At 42.3% G+C, this 17,298-nt stretch overlaps 2 protein-coding genes across 2 annotated transcripts; both read left to right on the top strand.

The window, feature by feature from the left end:
- The first annotated feature begins 3,693 nt into the window (after window positions 1-3,693).
- Window positions 3,694-6,828, top strand: nfkbil1 (nuclear factor of kappa light polypeptide gene enhancer in B-cells inhibitor-like 1). Its single transcript, XM_075455405.1, has 4 exons — window positions 3,694-4,057; window positions 4,159-4,271; window positions 5,516-5,627; window positions 5,710-6,828. Exons 1-4 carry the CDS (start codon window positions 3,784-3,786, stop codon window positions 6,288-6,290), a joined length of 1,080 nt encoding a protein of 359 aa, XP_075311520.1. The 5' UTR covers window positions 3,694-3,783; the 3' UTR covers window positions 6,291-6,828.
- Window positions 6,829-7,462: 634 nt separating this feature from the next.
- On the top strand, window positions 7,463-17,298 carry atp6v0a2a (ATPase H+ transporting V0 subunit a2a). Its single transcript, XM_075455378.1, has 20 exons — window positions 7,463-8,204; window positions 8,610-8,688; window positions 8,905-9,002; window positions 10,236-10,373; window positions 10,742-10,839; window positions 10,937-11,063; window positions 11,160-11,242; window positions 11,328-11,421; window positions 11,512-11,724; window positions 13,219-13,369; window positions 13,468-13,607; window positions 13,698-13,855; window positions 13,950-14,040; window positions 14,124-14,242; window positions 14,812-15,022; window positions 15,111-15,230; window positions 15,313-15,429; window positions 15,731-15,848; window positions 15,951-16,122; window positions 16,335-17,298. Exons 1-20 carry the CDS (start codon window positions 8,094-8,096, stop codon window positions 16,435-16,437), a joined length of 2,541 nt encoding a protein of 846 aa, XP_075311493.1. The 5' UTR covers window positions 7,463-8,093; the 3' UTR covers window positions 16,438-17,298.

The raw sequence follows: 17,298 nt of genomic DNA, 5'->3' as shown, positions 1-17,298 counted from the left end.
AGATGACAGGAGTCTGACTTGTACTGGAAGTCTGAAGTGTACAGAGTGAAAAGGAATGGTGAGAGTACAGTCCCCTGTGGTGCTCCTGTGCTGCTGATCACCTGGTTAGACACACAATTCTTCAGTCTGACAAACTGTGGTCTGTTTGTCAGGTAGTCATTAATCCAGGTGATTGTTGAGGCCTCCACCTGAGTCTTCTGGAGTTTCAGACGAAGCAGATCAGGCTGAATTGTGTTAAATGCACTTGAGAAATCAAAGTACATGACCCTCACAGTGCAGCCTGCTTTGTCCAGATGACAGTGGGTTTGTTGAAGCAGGTGTATGATAGCGTCTTCAACTCCAACTCCATGGCGATAAGCAAACTGCAGGGGGTCCTGATATGTGCTGGTTTGCTTACACAGGTGGGTCAACAGGAGTCTCTCCAGGACCTTCATGATGTGGGATGTCCGGGCAACAGGTCTGTAGTCATTGATGACTGAAGGGTGAGTTTTCTTTGGTACCGGAACCAGACAGGATGTCTTCCACAACAGTGGTACCCTCTCTTGGGTCAAGCTAAGGTTGAAAAGGTGTTGCAGAATCCCACAGAGCTGCTCTGCACAGGCCTTTAGGACTCGGGGGCTGACACCATCTGGACCTGCAGCCTTGTTCCGGTTCAGTCTCTCCAACTGCCTCTTCACCTGACTTCTAGAAACAGAAAAGTGGGAGGGGGAGGCAAAGGGGACAGCAGCATCTCCTGATTTGGTTGAATACAAACTAGTGGAAGCAGAAGAATCCATGACTGAGGTGGAGGTGGAGATGTTACAGGAAAGCTGTGGCTCAGAGGAGGGTGGGATGTCTCTTTGGCTGGGAACAGGAGGGGAGGATGGTGAGCTTGTTCTTGAACTGAACCTGTTGAAGAATGTGTTCAGCTCATTTGCTCTGTCCAGACTTCCATCCATCCGATCCTCCCTCTGCTTGAGGCCTGTGATCTTCTTCATTCCTGACCACACATCTCTGATATTGTTCCTCTGCAGTTTACTCTCAAGCTTCTTTCTATACACCTCCTTGCTCTCTCTGATCTTGACTTTGAGCTTCTTCTGTATACTCCTCAGTAACTCCCTGTCTCACTCCCTAAAGGCTCTTTTTTTCTTGTTCAATAGTTCCTTTAGCTCACTAGTGATCCAGGGTTTGTTATTAGGGAAGCATCTCACTGTTCTGGTGGGGATGGTGTTGTCCACACAGAAGTTTATATAGTCAGTCACACACTCAGTCATGGCATTAATGTCCTCTCCATGTGGCTTACAAAGAGAAATCCAATCGGTTGCATCAAAACAACCCTGTAAGGCTTCTTCAGCTTCCTGTGACCACTTTCTAACAGTCTTTTTTGTGACAGGTAGTCTCTGGACAAGGGGTTTATATGCTGAACAGAGAAAAACAAGGTTGTGATCTGATTTACCCAGGGGAGGTCTTGATTTGGAAATGTATGAATCCTTGACATTTGTGTAAAACAAATCCAATGTCTTGTTTTCTCTGGTGGAGCAGCTGACAAACTGTTGAAGAGTTGGCAGTGTAGCAGAGAGTGAGGCATGATTAAAATCACCAGATATTGCCACAAAAAAATTGGGGTGTTGTGTCTGTATCTTAGCAACAACAGAACTGATGACATCACATGCAGTGTCGGCAACAGCTGAGGGTGGAATGTAAACAGCCACCAAAACAACACTGGTGAACTCTCTTGGCAAATAATATGGACGAAAACTTACTGCCAATAGTTCAATGTCAGGACTGCAGAGACGACTCTTCACAGTAACATGTCCTGGGTGACACCATCTGTTGTTGACAAGCACTGCCAATCCACCCCCTTTCCTTTTCCTGCTACTCTTTAAATCTCGATCTGCTCGTACAGTCAGGAAGCCCGGCAGAGAGACGCTGGAGTCGGGGATATGATCCTGCAGCCATGTCTCAGTAAAACACATTATGCTACATTCACGATATTCTTGCTGAGTCCTTGTCAAGGCTAGAAGTTCATCCAACTTGTTAGCTAACGATCTTACATTGCCCATGATGACGGATGGCAGAGATGGTTTGAACTTCTTCTTTCTTTCTCTCCTCTTTGCTCCTGCTCTGCATCCACAACGCCTCCTTTTCAATTCCAGTGGGATTTCTGGCTTCAGTTGTCGAATTATTTCTGCTTTTCCAAGGTTAATCAGCTGCTCCCTGTTGTAAACCACCCTGTTGCTATGGTTATGCATCATAACAAAAGAGCAAAATATACAAAAGTATTGTGAAAAATAAATCCAGCTGCACAGCATCCAAGGCAGGAAGGAACAGTTGTCCAAAAAATGCAATTTCTTCCAAGAAAAAAAACAGGAATGAAATTTAGAAAAAAGAAAAAATCTCAATGTGAGGTACAGAGCTACTCCAACGTGCTGCCACCCTCAGCGGCGCATTCTAGAACAACTTCTCTTTGTTTCCCCCCTAAAACTGAAAAATAATGAACAAATCTTGTTCAAAATGTTGAAAACAGAGTTGAATCTGTAACTCAAACTATACAGGGGACTTGTTGTACTCTCTAAACTATCCATACTCATTAGTTTCAAGCTTGAGTATCCAAAGTTTTGCGTACCTCTGAACATTATTCCACACACCAAAGCTCAAACATCCATTAGACATAACAGGAAGCAAAACACATTTTTGAGTGGAGTTGCATTTGTCAAAGAACATCAGAGAGAGATCTTGCAAAATTGAATGAAATGTTATGCATGTTAGGAAATAGAAATGTGGGTGCCTCAGTGTCTTGTTTCAAAGTGCATCAATTGTTCAAGGGCTAAAAGTCCATTTAAAATCAAACTGTACAAACAATAATGTTTTTCCAGTCTCAGCTTTCAAACTGTGTGTGTGCTTTTAAATGGGTGAAAAAGTCTAATCGACCTATGTAGTCTCTCAGTCAAATAAACTCGCTGTAATCCTGTCTACAGCCCACAGATGTTGGTGTTGCTTTTAAATAAAGGTTCTTTCTTAATTCTCTGTTAAGCCCTAGAGAACAGTGAAAAAAATTTTGTCAGACAGCTGTAACAGTTGTCTCACTTCACCAGATCTAGTCATAACACTCACCAATTATGAGGTGGTGGGTATATATCAAACTTCAAAACAAAGCACAGTAAGGCCTGTGTAAGCTGGAAAAAACATGAAAACTTCTGTTTTTAAAAGTGAATTTTTACTTTTAAATAACAGTTATTGAGGTCGGCTTTCAAAGTTGTACACGAGCCTACATTCACACAACATTACACAGATGACCTTTTTACATTACAGCTTCAGGACAGGTGGTATGTTGAAAGAAGACTGAAGCACAAAAAACCCACAGAGAGCGGAGACGACTACTGGGAAATTAGCTTTGTAGAAAGCCGCTTTCATGCAGGACACAGTTCCAGAGGCATAATAAGGTAAAGATTTTGATTAAAGATGAAAATAGCATCTTGAAAGTGTAATTCAAAAATGTTTTTATAACCATTTTGTAAAAAGACCAAAAAAAAGAGGAAGGTATACAGGTTGTAAAGCAGGCAATGTCAGCCTAGTTAGAAACAGCTAAAGGGTCAACCCCACAACTATGAGGCAAAACACGAATGTATTTTAGAGAAGATAATCAATACTGACACCTAGCGGTAGTACTTGTATAGTAACTATTCTGTTGCCGGAACTTGAGTGTACATGCTCTCGCATGAGTCGGAGTTATTAAGAAGACGGACCACCGAACCTAGGCCAGAGGAAGCTAAATAATTAGCCTCAGCTGTATTTGTAGATAATATGGTATCCCACAGACAGGCACGGGTGTGGAGGTACGTGGAGGAAGGCAGTCTTCTGAAGCTGAAGTCGTACTTGCGGAAGCATCGAGAGCTGGACGTGAACTTCACCCAGGGCAAGAGGCAGAGGAGCCCGCTGCAGTTGGCCTGCTCCCTGGAGGACGACGCAGCTCTGCGGCTGCTGCTGAAACACGGAGCCGATGTTCTTCAGAGGGACCACAAAGGAGACACAGCGCTGCACATCGCGGCTAACAGGGCCCTGAAACACGGGAAGACGGGTAAGGAAGAAGATCATTTTTACTCAATTAATATGCATGACCGCAGGCTGCAGCTGGTGTTTGTTAAACATTGTTTTTTTTTTTTTGTGGTCTTCTCCAAGTTTATGATGACCTGGTTGTGCCCCTCAAAAATATATGTCCTGAAGCTTTAAATGCTCCAAACAGAGCAGGAGTCACACCACGGGACCTGTTGAACTGGATGAAACCTTCAGAGGTAAGCGACAGTGTGAAGAACATCACTGAGCTGTGTACAACTTCAACTAACGAGCAAGTTGTCTAATCGTCAATGTTTAGGTGTAAAACAAAAAATGTTCAACAAATCACACTTTATGTTGTTAAGATAGAGCAGCAAACCTCCAGAGCTATGATGACAGTAAGGCTGATTAGAATGTAAACCATCGGTTGTTGTTATAATTCACTTTATTTGTGGTTTTAACAGTTTCTTTTCTCCATTTCAGTTAGAAATGATTGTTTTTCAGTATTCTGAAAGTGTTTTTTAAAACACAGAATAATAGAAGGTTATAAACATCAGGATGATTAGAAATGAATATAATTAAACAGAAGTTCCCACTCAGAGTTGCTATAAGTGATAACCCTTTGAGTTACTAAGGACGCTGAGCTTTCGAGGTTTTCACGTGCACTCAAAACTGAATAAATGTATTCGTATGAAGCAGCTGATCTCTGACCCATGGACGAGGTGTAAAAATGCACAAACAGCTTCCACGGACAGCGAGGCAGTGATTGGAAAAAGGAGAAAAGACATAATGGAATAGATTAATATCTTTGTTTATGATTTCCGTTCTCCTCTCCTTCTTTTGGTTGTTTCCACTTCTGGGCACCTCGTGGCTTTAGCTCTTTTTGATGCTGATGAATTTGCTGAGGTGGCCTAGATTTGCGTTACCACCTGCCTGACCTTCCACAGCACCATCCCCCAGTAGATGGTGCCCTATATCACTGCCTACATCGCTTATAGGAAAGACCAGCACTGCATGTTTTCATCAGTACTCAGAAGTCACTGGTCAGACCATACCTATTTTCAAACTTGGCCTTCATGTTTCTGAAGTTTTGAGAACCACAAATTTGCGTAAACGAAGCCGTGTTTCCGGCTGTAATGAACCAGAGTAGCTTCATTTAGTTGCTAATGGAAGATTCCTATTTAATTCGAGTCTGTTGTGATTATTCGGGCAGAAGTATTAAGATGTGTTTTTTTTTTCTCTCTAAAAACAGAAACAGCTTATGATTTATGTGATCAGTCATGTAATACGTTCACAAAAAAACCACCTAAAGCAAGCATAAAAGCTGTTTTGGAAAAATCGGTTAAGGTTTTGGAGACTTTTCAACCTTTTCAAATGTCCATCAGGAAACGCAGATGGTAATCTGGCTGGTGTTCCTTTTCCATCTCAAGTTTCACTCCTCTTTGGGTTGATATTTGCATCTTTTTTCCCTAAATGTCATTAGACCGCAGACAACATGAGCCATCAACCTGGGGCTGACCCTGAGAAGGAGTGGGTTGAGAAGCTGTTTGGCGAATGCGAGGATGAATTTTGCGAAACATTTGGCGCCTATGACGGTAAATCTAAAAATCTTCTATGCCGAATTTGATTCAGTCTCTTTCCACTTGATTCTAGGTCGCCTTTTTTTCTCTCTTACAGCTGACGATTTTCTTCCTGTTGACGAAGACGAGGAGGACTTTGGGGACTGGGCAGATCGTATCAGAAGACAATATTTTGATAAAAAACACGCTGAAGCTCAAAGACTGGCATCGAGCTGGAAAAAGAAGAACAGTAGGCAAAAGAGGGAACAAGAAGCGGAAAGTCATAAGGAGCTGCACGAAAGGCTGAAGAGGGAACACGAGGAGTATCTGGCTCGAGCGGCACGTAAAGAGGAAGAGTCTCGGCAGGGAAAGAAGCGCCGGTACGATGAGAAATGTGCCGCCACCTTCAACAGCGCGTCCTCGTCAGGTGGCAATAAACTGAGCTACAGTGACATCCCCTGGCCAGCTCCGAGAGGCACAGTCCAGGAGATGGTGGATGTGATGCTGCACGGCGTAGACCGAAAGGCCTTGGAGGTGTTCCGTAAAGCAATCCGTAAGCAGCAAGCGCTGTGGCATCCGGATAAATTTTCTCAACGATGTGAAGCTCGGTTAGAAGAGGGGGACAAACAGCGGATCCTGGATACGGTCACAGCTCTGTCACAAGAGCTCAACAGACTGGCTCAGAGTCTCAGGACTTAAAATCACCGCATGGACAAGCCACACATTTCATGCACTGGAAATCTGAGTGTGGAAAGACTTAAAAAAAACAATAAAATCTGGCTTCTTGTCGATCAGTTATTGACAGCATTAAAGGCCTCACAGTACTTGCCGTTGAAAGGCATGTTTATTATCGGCGGTGAGCAATCTGTAAGGGATTTAAGTTAAAGTGAAGGAGCTCCGTTGAATACAGACAAAAGCTTACATGTGTCTTTAAATAATCCAAATACAGGTAGTCATGCTGCTGAATATCAGACTGTTGAATCAAAAGAGAAGTTTTTATTCAGACACATCATTGATGAATTGAGTAGTCTGCTACAGCTGCATCATACATTTATTTGGGTCTCACGCAATCACAAAGAGATCTAAGCTCTGACCTTTGCAATAAAGGCTTTTTTTTTTTTTTTTTGGAGTCTACACAGCCTGTGCCTGATGCAAAGATAAAAACATCTGCACCAAGAAAAATCATGTAATATATATATTAAGATTATATTGTATCTCCAACCCTGGGTAACATTTGTGTTGAGTCATCTCTCATCCAAAACGTGCTGCTGATGTTTGCATCGATTACAACATGCGATAATAGTTCATCTCCAGCGGACATTTATTCTATGAACGTCAAAATCAACATATCATCCCCAAACACCCCAAATATACGATTTTACACACAAAGAAAAGCAGATGGCCGGGCCGCTTTCAGCGATGCAACCTAATAAATAGATGCACTGGTTGCCAGGTTTGTGGGCTAACCCTCTTGAAAAGATACACAAAAACATGGTTGCTATTCGCGCATAATTTAAACGAAACAAAGAAAAGAGCCGAATTGTCTGCACGTTTCTTAAATGTTCGCCTTTTATTTTGTATTACGTTAATATTTATAAATTTATTTATTTTCATTATCTATTTGTCATCTGCTTCGGCTACCAGACTGAACTTTGCTCACTTTATTGCTGCATTTCCTTTGGGTTTAGGAGGCATTGCTGTGCCACCCGTTGTTAAGCTTAGAAATGTACAACATGACTGCTGAAGCAGATTTAACGTCGACACGGGGTAAATTCATGTCAGGGAAACGGATTTATGGGCAGATATAGCCAAATTTGCTGCCATTCAAACCGTTTACTGTCAAATTGAATCTCCATTTGGCCCACAGGCTGAAGCAACACCTCTATATCAAGAAAACCTGATTATTTCAGAGGAGGAGACGAGATCTGGCAACCCGGGGACGGAATCTGTGTCAATTGCCCGGCGACGTGGAGCGAATAAAGGCCGTAGCCTATTTCTGACTGGGGCTTATTTTTAACGTGCCAGTTTGCGTTTAGCCTCGCTTGTCGACAAGGCGGGTTGATAATTATTTTTTGTAGTTTGCTCGTTGCTTTTATGTTAGCGTTGCGTGGTTACCGTGTTTTTCTGCGCTGCTATGACAGGTGTTCAAGGTAAAGGAGCCTACCGGATGACGCCTTTCTCCGGTCTGTCGACGCAAAAGGTGTATTAGTGAGATTTCGTCTTTGTTTTTCAAATGGTTTATTCAATAGACATCAGGCCACTCTGAGAGGTGGGGGGACAAACCGGCGCGAGACCCAGGATGAGGACTATTCCCGTTGTGAAAAGCGTCATTATTATTAGACAATAATTAATCCGCGAGGGGGAAGTTAATTGGCTAAGCGGGTAGTTTCGTCGAATTCGGCGATGTGCCGTTTCAGTGTGTAGCGAGCGGCTCGTTGTCCAGGTTCAGCAGGCTCCAGACAGATTATCAGCGGAGGAGAACTGTCTGTCTGGCAGATAAAGATGGTGTTTCGGAGTGAGGAGATGTGCTTGGCGCAATTGTTTCTGCAGTCTGGCTCCGAATATGACTGCATTAGTGAGCTCGGGGAGCTGGGGCTGGTCGAGTTCAGAGATGTAAGTAGAGAGTCTCATGATGCGCATACTTGTTTTTGTAAACAAATAAACTCCCATCTTTTTTTTATTTTCACTTCCAAAAGACATGAATCGATTTTACCCTCGTTTTCTTTTCTGATTATGCATGCATATCTATCTATCTATCTATCTATCTATCTATCTATCTATCTATCTATCTATCTATCTAAACTAAATAGTCACAATAATATAATATACAAAATTGTCCACCTGGCTTGGAAGGGAAAGTGTAGATAAAGGTTTTTAACTTCCTATTTATTGTTGGAATCCATGATAATAAGAGGAAGAACAGGCAACTAAGAGTCTTAGAATAACTCAGAGGTGAAAACCTCGCCTGCACATGCGTGTACTGCAGCCACCTGATTTGCAATGCTCCTCTGGTTTCAGCTCAACCCGACTGTCAGCTCCTTCCAGCGGCGCTTTGTCAGCGAAATTAAGAGATGCGACGAGATGGAGAGAATTCTGGGTAAGTCACCATCCACCACCTCGGACGTGGGTGCAGCCTGAGCATGCACCTCGACAATTAATCATGCATCCCAGGCAATGGCTCCCAGGCCAATTGTTTTATGTGTCTAGTCCCTCAAAGACTGATTTTTTTTTTTTTTTTTAAAGAAATGCAGATTACTCTGACGTTTACTGAGTAATTACCGTGAAACACACTATCAGCTATTTCTGTGGGCAGGCTTCCTTCTGAGGGAGATCCAGAAAGCTAAAATAGCTGTTCCAGAGGAGGATGAGAGCCCACTTGCTCCTCCACCCAGACAGGTCCTTGAGATCATGGTAAGTGTTCAAAAGTGTTAGGAAAAATCTTTGCCAGTGTGAATAGTGAAGCGAATGGAGAACGACGCTCAGAGACAAAAACTCAAATGTGACAGAGTTAGCTAACATTTTAAGGAAGATTAGTCTTTTACTTCCATCCTTTACAGTTTCAAAATAACTAAACGCCCAAAGTTTGGGCCTCACTGTTGCTTTACTTTTGCAGCTTGTTCTGCATGTCCAGTACTTTAGTAGTTGTTGTGGACTCTTTATTTATTCATCCCGCAAAAGGCTCCGAGCTCATTGGGATTCTTGGTGGCCTTTCATCTACAACGTTTTTGAGACATATATATATATATATATATATATATATATATATATATATATATATATATATATATGTAGATTTTCAATGAAGTTTGTGGACGGTGAGGTCCATGGTATGAGTCAGCTTGCTGCCCTTGTGGTTTTATGCTACTTTTCAGGATGATTGCTCTCTTTTATAGACAGTGTGATGTTTGCTCTCAGAATTTGCAGGTGTTATGCTAAAATCCTTCCTGCCACTAACTGCAGCACTATCGCAAAACAGGATTGATCCACCCCCGTGATTAACAGTGGGACTGGTGTTCTTTTGATACAATTCTGCAGCCCTTTTCCTCCAAATCTACCTTTTCTCATTGCAGCCAAAAAGTTCTGTTTTAACTTACTGAGCCATTAGGACATCAGGTGAAGTTTATGGTGGGTATCTTCTCTGAAGGTTGCATTTGTGCAGATTTGGCAGTGGAACAGCGCACCATCACTCCACAGTCTGATATATCTTACTCTTTCGTATTCAGATGTGGGTTTTGATTAACCTTCCTAGAAATACTGAGAGCAATTCTCTGAAAGTTTTCTTGGTCTTTCAGATTTGTACTTGACCCCCTCTGTTCATTTGAACTGCTATTTCTTACTTGCATTCAGAGCTGAGGAAACAGTTACCTGCTTTGCTGTCTTCTTATGGCCTTCTTCTGCTTTGTTTTGCATCATTACTCTTGAAGCCATTTATTATTGTACAAAACTAACACAATACACCAATCTTGGTAAAGATGTTTAAAAAAAAAAAAAAAAAAAAACCCTCTATGCCTTTAAAGATGTGCAACTGTGACCGTATTCTGCAGCCAGTTTCAATTAACGTTGTTTTTTGGCTTGCCCCAAAGTTGCATAAACAGGCTATTCTGCTGTCAAATTCAGACTTCTGGTGTTCACTGTGATATCTAGGAGCAGCTTCAGAGGCTGGAGATGGAGCTCAGCGAGGTGGCGAAGAACAAAGAAAAGCTTCAGCGAAACCTCCTGGAGCTCACCGAATACACACACATGCTGAAGATCACGCGGACCTTCATTCACAGCCGCTCCAGAGTGAGTGTGTTCATCAGCTGCTCATTTCTCCTCCCAACTGTCCATGCACTGCATTTCCAAGCTCCATTCTCCTGGCATCTTTCCTGACTCGCCTCCCCCTCACCTCGCCAGTTGTTTTCTTGTCGCTGATGTGTTTCATTTCCCTTGGTGACCAGGAGCGGTGCTGCCTTTAATTAATGACACGGTCACAATTCAGCCGTTGCAAGCACCACCTGACTCATCCAGGCTGTGACCACTGCAACAGTGATGTCTGTGTGAAACAGGAAGTTGGGAAAATAAGCATCATGGCATCAACTGTTTACAAGAACCATGCCAGGAGCAGTTAATGTCAGCTATCACAAATGAAACATGTTCCTTTTTATAACTAGCATGAGGCTCTTGGTGCCCAGTATGAAGAGTTCCCCACTATGGAGACAGACTCGGTTACAGGATGCACTGGTATGCAAAGACTTGGAGCAAAACTTGGGTGAGTTGCAATATCAGCCATTCATAACCCGTCACAGGAAATCGTAATATGGTTAGAACACACCCCCTTAACTGAATCGGATTTGTCCTGGGTGCAGGTTTGTTTCAGGACTCATCCAGCGGGTGAAGGTTGAGGCATTTGAGCGCATGTTGTGGAGAGTGTGTAAAGGTTACACCATTCTGAGCTACGCAGAAGTGGACGAGAGCCTTGCTGATCTCGATACTGTGAGCTCAATTGTAAAAGTAATTTTTCAACACTTTAGGACTTTTTGACTTCCGACAGGGCTGCCATGATGACATTTCTGAACTGTGTGATTACAGGGTGAAATAAGCAAAAGTGTTGTGTTTCTCATCTCTTTCTGGGGAGACCAGATTGGACAGAAAGTTCAAAAGATCTGCGACTGGTAAGAGTGCCCTCACTGTACGACTTAACCTCTCACAGATCATGCAGCATCCCTCGTTATCAGCATTTTTCTTTGTCGCCCCTAGTTACCACTGTCACCTATATCCGCACCCTGAGAACGATGAGGAACGAGCGGACGTGTTGGACAGCTTAAGAACACGAATCCAAGACCTTAACAATGTATGGCTGTAGGACCCTTGACCTGGGCTAGAGGATACAACGTGTTCACACATTCTCAGTGGGTTTTATAGTAACTGTTGTCTCCTGCAGGTGCTTCATCGCACTGAGGACTACTTGAGGCAGGTTCTGCAGAAGGCCGCAGAGTCGGCCTTCACCTGGGTGGTGCAGGTGAAAAAGATGAAGGCAATCTATCACATCCTCAACCTCTGCAGCTTTGATGTTACCAACAAGTGTCTGATTGCTGAGGTGTGGTGTCCCGTCAGTGACTTAGCCAACCTGAGAGGGGCTCTGGAAGAGGGTTCAGTGAGTATAATGCACCATATGTTAAAACGATGTCAGAAACATTGTTATTTTAATGCACCTCCCATTCAACTTTACAGAAAACTCCAATTTTACACATGCTTTTTACAGGTACAGTTCAGTTTATTTGAAGTGGGTATTAAAAGTCATTTTAATACCTACCGTTGATTGTAGTCAGCACTCCCCCAATATGGATAAGCATAACACAGCACTTAAGCAGTAAGCTGCACTGAACAATTGCAAAATATGATATAACTACCTAAAAAACGTCCATGCTAGGTGCTGCTTTACCGTTGTTTTTTTGATCGAGGTAGGAGTTGAAGTAAATTTACTGTTTCTGTCAATGGAATCTGGTGGCTTTGAAGAGTGCAAATAACTGTCAGCGAGACAGATGAAAATTCTTAGTCAATAATTGTAAAGTGAGATTCATGTTCACTTTGAACTGCATGTCAGGTTGATATGCTCAGAAACCCCCACAGATGATGCAGCTACATTGCACTCTAACATGCTCTGTGTGGAGAATCTGCTGCCTGAGATTTGTCAGTTTTACTTGTAAGATCCTTCTTATTGCTGTAACATTACTACATGATTCGACTTCACTATTTCAGATGTATCGATGGAGAAATTGCACATATGGGAACCAACCGGATTTTGGCTCCACATGAAAAAAATAGGCATCTTCATAAGCTTTTTCTAATGCAATGTTAATGATTGCATTTATTATTGCACTGCAGTTTCAGTGCACTCGTGGACAACTCGGGAACTATATTAACTACTACACGCCCAACTACAGGGCAGAAAGCATTGCTCATCTCGGTTTGTTTGGCAGAGACGGCCTCCTGAGGAGAAATGACAAAGCAGTTCACTCTACCAACGGCCAACAAAAAAGATAGATGGAAATTGTTAAATATTCTCAAGGGGTTGTATCCCTCTGCCAAGAGCCGAAGAAGATTACGGATCCATGCCAGTGAAAACACTGAATAATTTAATACGGGTCCAAAGGCAGCAAAGTCACTACAGTGCCCACTTAGTGTCTCAGAATACAAAACTCTGATCCTGTGTCATAAGACTTTGTCTCTTGTCATTACTTAGAGAACTTTATCAAATAAGGTAAATCACAGAGGACATAGTTATCAGTGTCTGTTAATGATTTGTATGTACTCATTTTCCTTAAACACATAACTAACGACAAAAAGATGAGGTGAGATGATTCAGAAATAGTTTAATTTTCCACGAGTCTTTGTTGATATTTTGAACTATGTGATAGTGTTTTATGACTGAGTTATTTCATTATTGAGTCAGCAAGAATTGGAAATGGATGTTAAAGAAGTTTAACACAGTTTTATGCCTAAAACTGCATTTTTTTTTTAAATGCCCATCCAGTAATGTTTGTAAGTAAGGAACCTGTCTATAGCTTTTCTTTTCCCTATGCCCTCACAGTCCACACTAATTTTACTATAATCCTTTGCTTCCCTACATTTATTTCTTCATGATCAGAGGAAAGGTGATGCCACTGTGCCATCCTTCGTGAACCGCATCCCTAGCACCGATACTCCACCTACGCTTTTAAGAGCCAACAAGTTCACTTCTGGGTTTCAGAGCATTGTGGAGGCTTACGGGGTGGGGGACTATCGTGAGGTAAGCCCAGGTAAGAACTACGTTTAGTGAAGTATCTATTTGTTAATTTGTTTATTTAGTTTGCCTTTGCTACGTTCAGAATAAACATGCTTATTTTGTTACTGGCAGCTCCCTACACCATCATCACTTTCCCCTTCCTGTTCGCTGTGATGTTTGGTGACCTCGGCCACGGGATGGTAATGAGCCTCTTTGCCTTGTGGATGGTGCTGACAGAGAAAAAGCAGAAGAAGAGACGTACAAGTAATGAGGTAGGGAATGAGCGCTTGGCTTCACTCTTAACGCTGAGTTGGATTGTTGTAAATGAGTTTTATCTGATAGCTGTGTCCTCGTTGTCTCAGATATGGTTGACGTTTTTCAACGGGCGTTACATCATCCTGATGATGGGGCTTTTTTCAGTCTATACTGGACTCATTTACAATGACTGTTTCTCCAAGTCTCTGAATATATTCGGCTCTGGATGGAGCGTTAAGGCTATGTTTGCAAATCAGCAGTGGACGTGAGTATCGGTGAAAAAACCTCCAGTTTTTATAACACTGCGTGATGTGTTTGAACAGACGTTTTCCAATGTATTCATATCTTTCACTCCGCAGAAACAAAACTCTCCAAACAAACGCTTTGCTCACATTGGACCCAAATGTGAGTGGAGTCTTCAATGGACCATACCCATTTGGCATTGACCCTGTAAGTAAATGCACTCAGGCACTTAAGCCAGTACAGAGATTCCCATGTTATTTTCACTGAGACTCCCTGTGATCTTCCATCAGATATGGAACATGGCGGTGAACCGGCTGTCTTTCCTCAACTCGTATAAAATGAAGATGTCAGTTGTCATTGGGGTCATTCACATGAGTTTTGGAGTGGTGCTGAGTGTCTTCAACCACTTGTAAGTGACTTGAAATAACTTTTCCTCATATTTTTATTTAATCTCTAGATAACATCGCTGTTTGTTAAGCATTCTGTCGTGTTTCTGCAAATATGATACAAAGCCTATGCAGTTTTAACTTGTAGGCTTAAAATTATAATATCATAGAAGCTAAAGTATATAAGCATAGTACCTGAACTGAGGTTTGGTAATCACTTCCCTTTGCCGCAAGACAGTGAACCCAAGAATGCATTGATGTCAACCAAAACTTGCATCGAAAATCCGAAATCATACCTGGAATGTTGCTGAGTAGGCCACCTCAGTGCCTGGATTTTAGTTGCGTTAAAGTCTTTAATAGATTGGTGACAGATGAGAAAAAAAGAATATTAATAATTAGTTGGGTTGTGGTAACAATCTCCCAAAAGTATTGCTTTACTGCACCAAATTAACAACAAGCTGTACCTCTGGTCATTACTTGTTGCTCAAAAACTTTCTCTATGCTTTGTAAGCCTTCACAGATCCAATCATTACATCCCTACTTTAATACTTTTTCTTTTATCTCTATGCTCTTTTTTTTTTCCTCCCATTAGGCACTTCCAACAGAAATTCAATGTCTATCTGCTTTTCCTTCCTGAGCTGCTCTTCCTGCTTTGTCTCTTTGGCTATCTGGTCTTCATGATTCTCTACAAGTGGTTGGCATTTGGTGCACGGGACTCAAGCCAGGCTCCCAGCATCCTCATCCACTTCATCAACATGTTTGTCATGCAGGGGAATGATATCGCTCCTCTCTACCCAGGACAGGTAAGTGTTGAAGACACCACTTGCTCCCCAGATATGTTTATGATGCCTGGTAAAGCATGGGTTCAAGCTTGTTACTTTGATTCCACAGACTGGGCTGCAAGTATTCCTACTTGTGATAGCTATGCTGTGCGTTCCTGTACTGCTGTTAGGGAAACCTCTTTACTTGTATTGGCTGTACCGTGGAGGGAAAGGCCTGCGCAGGCGCAGAGTAAGTCGAGTCAAAAGTCCTGCAGCCTCCTAATTTGGTTCTTTTGTGAGTTGTTTGTCATGACTTTCCTGGCTGACCTCAGGGTTACGAGAGGGTGAGGCGTGTAAGTGAGGATGACAATTCTGTCACACTGTCCTATGAAGATGATGAAGAGGAAGGACTTGATGAACCGACCAGCAGAGAAGCTATTCCCAAACAGGTCAGAGAACAGTAACTTCTTTCGTTTAAAAGAAAAAAGAAAGAAATCTGTCTGTGATCAGGCACGTGTTCACTTTTTCATCCACTTGAAACTGTTAATGCTATTTGCACATTAGGAAGTAGAAAGTAGGGCACAAGAAGAAAAGTCAGTTGTAGAGCCAGTTCAGTATCATGTGATCAGGTCACAACGTTAAGAGATCCTTCATGCTGTATTCAAACAGGACAGCCAGATGATCTTAACTTCATTTTCATCACTGTGAATTAAGCATGATAACTTGTGCACTGCTTGAATTGTTTTGCAGTTTGACTTTGCGGATGTGTTGCTGCACCAGGCCATCCACACCATAGAGTACTGCCTGGGCTGCATTTCCAACACTGCATCCTACTTACGTCTCTGGGCGCTCAGCTTGGCTCATGCCCGTGAGTGCAGCCAGGAAAAGTAGATCCCGCTATGCCTCTTTACTCCTGCTGGTTTGGCTTGAGATTCTTTATTTCGGTGTGCTTTGTGTTTGTGGGTTTTAGAGCTGTCAGAGGTGCTTTGGACCATGGTTATGCGCCTTGGCCTCAGGATCACCACAAAAGTCGGGGTGGTGTTTCTAGTCCCTGTGTTCGGCCTCTTCGCCACGCTCACCGTGTCCATCCTGTTGGTCATGGAAGGCTTGTCAGCATTCCTCCACGCTCTTCGACTTCACTGGTGAGTCTCAGTGTTCTTTGATTTCACTTTACCAACTGCTGTGGATGCTCAGAATCGTCCTTTACCGAAGGCACGTAAAATAGTGTGATAAGACACTAAGATATGCTCTTGGATTTACAGGTCTGTGCCTGTGTTTCATTATCCTATAGGGGTTTTCATTTCTGTTTATTCTCCCTTCATTAAAGTGTCTTTGCTTGCTTTGTTTTCCTCAGGGTTGAGTTTCAGAACAAATTCTACCATGGGACCGGCGTCAAGTTTGTGCCCTTTGACTTCTCTCTCCTGCCCTCGGTTTTTGAGCAAGATGGCTTGCTTTAAACCCTCTGGCATAATGGAAGCAAACTTTATAACAGGGAAGGGCACAATGAGTTGGAACAATTCACACTGTGATAACGACAACAGACCTTCAAGACACTGAACTGAAACTCATTGTTGTAGCAACGTTTTTCACCTCGATGGTTTTTAAATGTTATCGGCCGTGCTGACTGCCTTACTATTGTACCCAGCAAACCTCTGAAGATTAGGAGGTTCAGAGTTTTTCTTCTGTTATTTATCTCGTTTTGGGGGTTAAATATTGCTCAGCACCACTCGTCAGTCCGGCTGGGTGATGTTGAATAATATATTTGCATTGTGCTGTGTAAACTGGTTTTGTATTCTTTACAGCACGGTTATTGAAACAGTTACACAGCACAATGTAAAGTCAAATTAGACTCATATCAAGCATCCTGATGTAGTGCCATAGAGATTCCGTTCTGTTGACGATATGGGGATGCCTTTGGGTTTGTTTAATTTTGTTACAACTCCTTACGATGAAAAAGAAAGCTGCAGGCGTCAAAATTTAAAGACATAATAAGCATTACAACCCTTTTGTGAGACATATTTTCACAAAGCACTTTGCAGAAATGATTGTACAATTGAAAGTTTTCAGTAATGACTGTGATGATGCCAAATGAAAAAAAATAACTGTTTGCTTACTTACTTGTTATCACATTTATTTCAACGTAACCTTCCCTATAATCGATAAGAAAACATCAAATAATCCAGAAAAGGTCAAGCCTTAGGTCTTTCTTTGTTTAAACTGCTTATTGCATTTGTTAATTATGATAATTGATGGTATTTATTTAAGTTATTGTCTGTACAAGAGTCTAATATTTTACCTTTCTGATGTGTTGAATAAAG

The sequence above is a fragment of the Odontesthes bonariensis genome, chromosome 22 (assembly GCF_027942865.1).
Source record: "Odontesthes bonariensis isolate fOdoBon6 chromosome 22, fOdoBon6.hap1, whole genome shotgun sequence".
In the NCBI taxonomy this organism is placed as follows: domain Eukaryota; kingdom Metazoa; phylum Chordata; class Actinopteri; order Atheriniformes; family Atherinopsidae; genus Odontesthes; species Odontesthes bonariensis.
The sequence above is the reverse complement of the archived record's forward strand: the minus strand, read 5'-3'. Positions and strand labels throughout refer to the sequence as shown.

Bases quoted from the DNA above. Each gene is read 5' to 3' on its own strand.
- nfkbil1 (XM_075455405.1), top strand. From the start codon at position 3,784: ATGGTATCCCACAGACAGGCACGGGTGTGGAGGTACGTGGAGGAAGGC. The intron at 4,058-4,158 runs GTAAGGAAGAAG...GTCTTCTCCAAG, and splicing joins CCTGAAACACGGGAAGACGG to TTTATGATGACCTGGTTGTG. The intron at 5,628-5,709 runs GTAAATCTAAAA...TCTCTCTTACAG, and splicing joins AACATTTGGCGCCTATGACG to CTGACGATTTTCTTCCTGTT.
- atp6v0a2a (XM_075455378.1), top strand. From the start codon at position 8,094: ATGGTGTTTCGGAGTGAGGAGATGTGCTTGGCGCAATTGTTTCTGCAG. The intron at 8,689-8,904 runs GTAAGTCACCAT...TTCTGTGGGCAG, and splicing joins CGAGATGGAGAGAATTCTGG to GCTTCCTTCTGAGGGAGATC. The intron at 10,374-10,741 runs GTGAGTGTGTTC...TTTTATAACTAG, and splicing joins TCATTCACAGCCGCTCCAGA to CATGAGGCTCTTGGTGCCCA.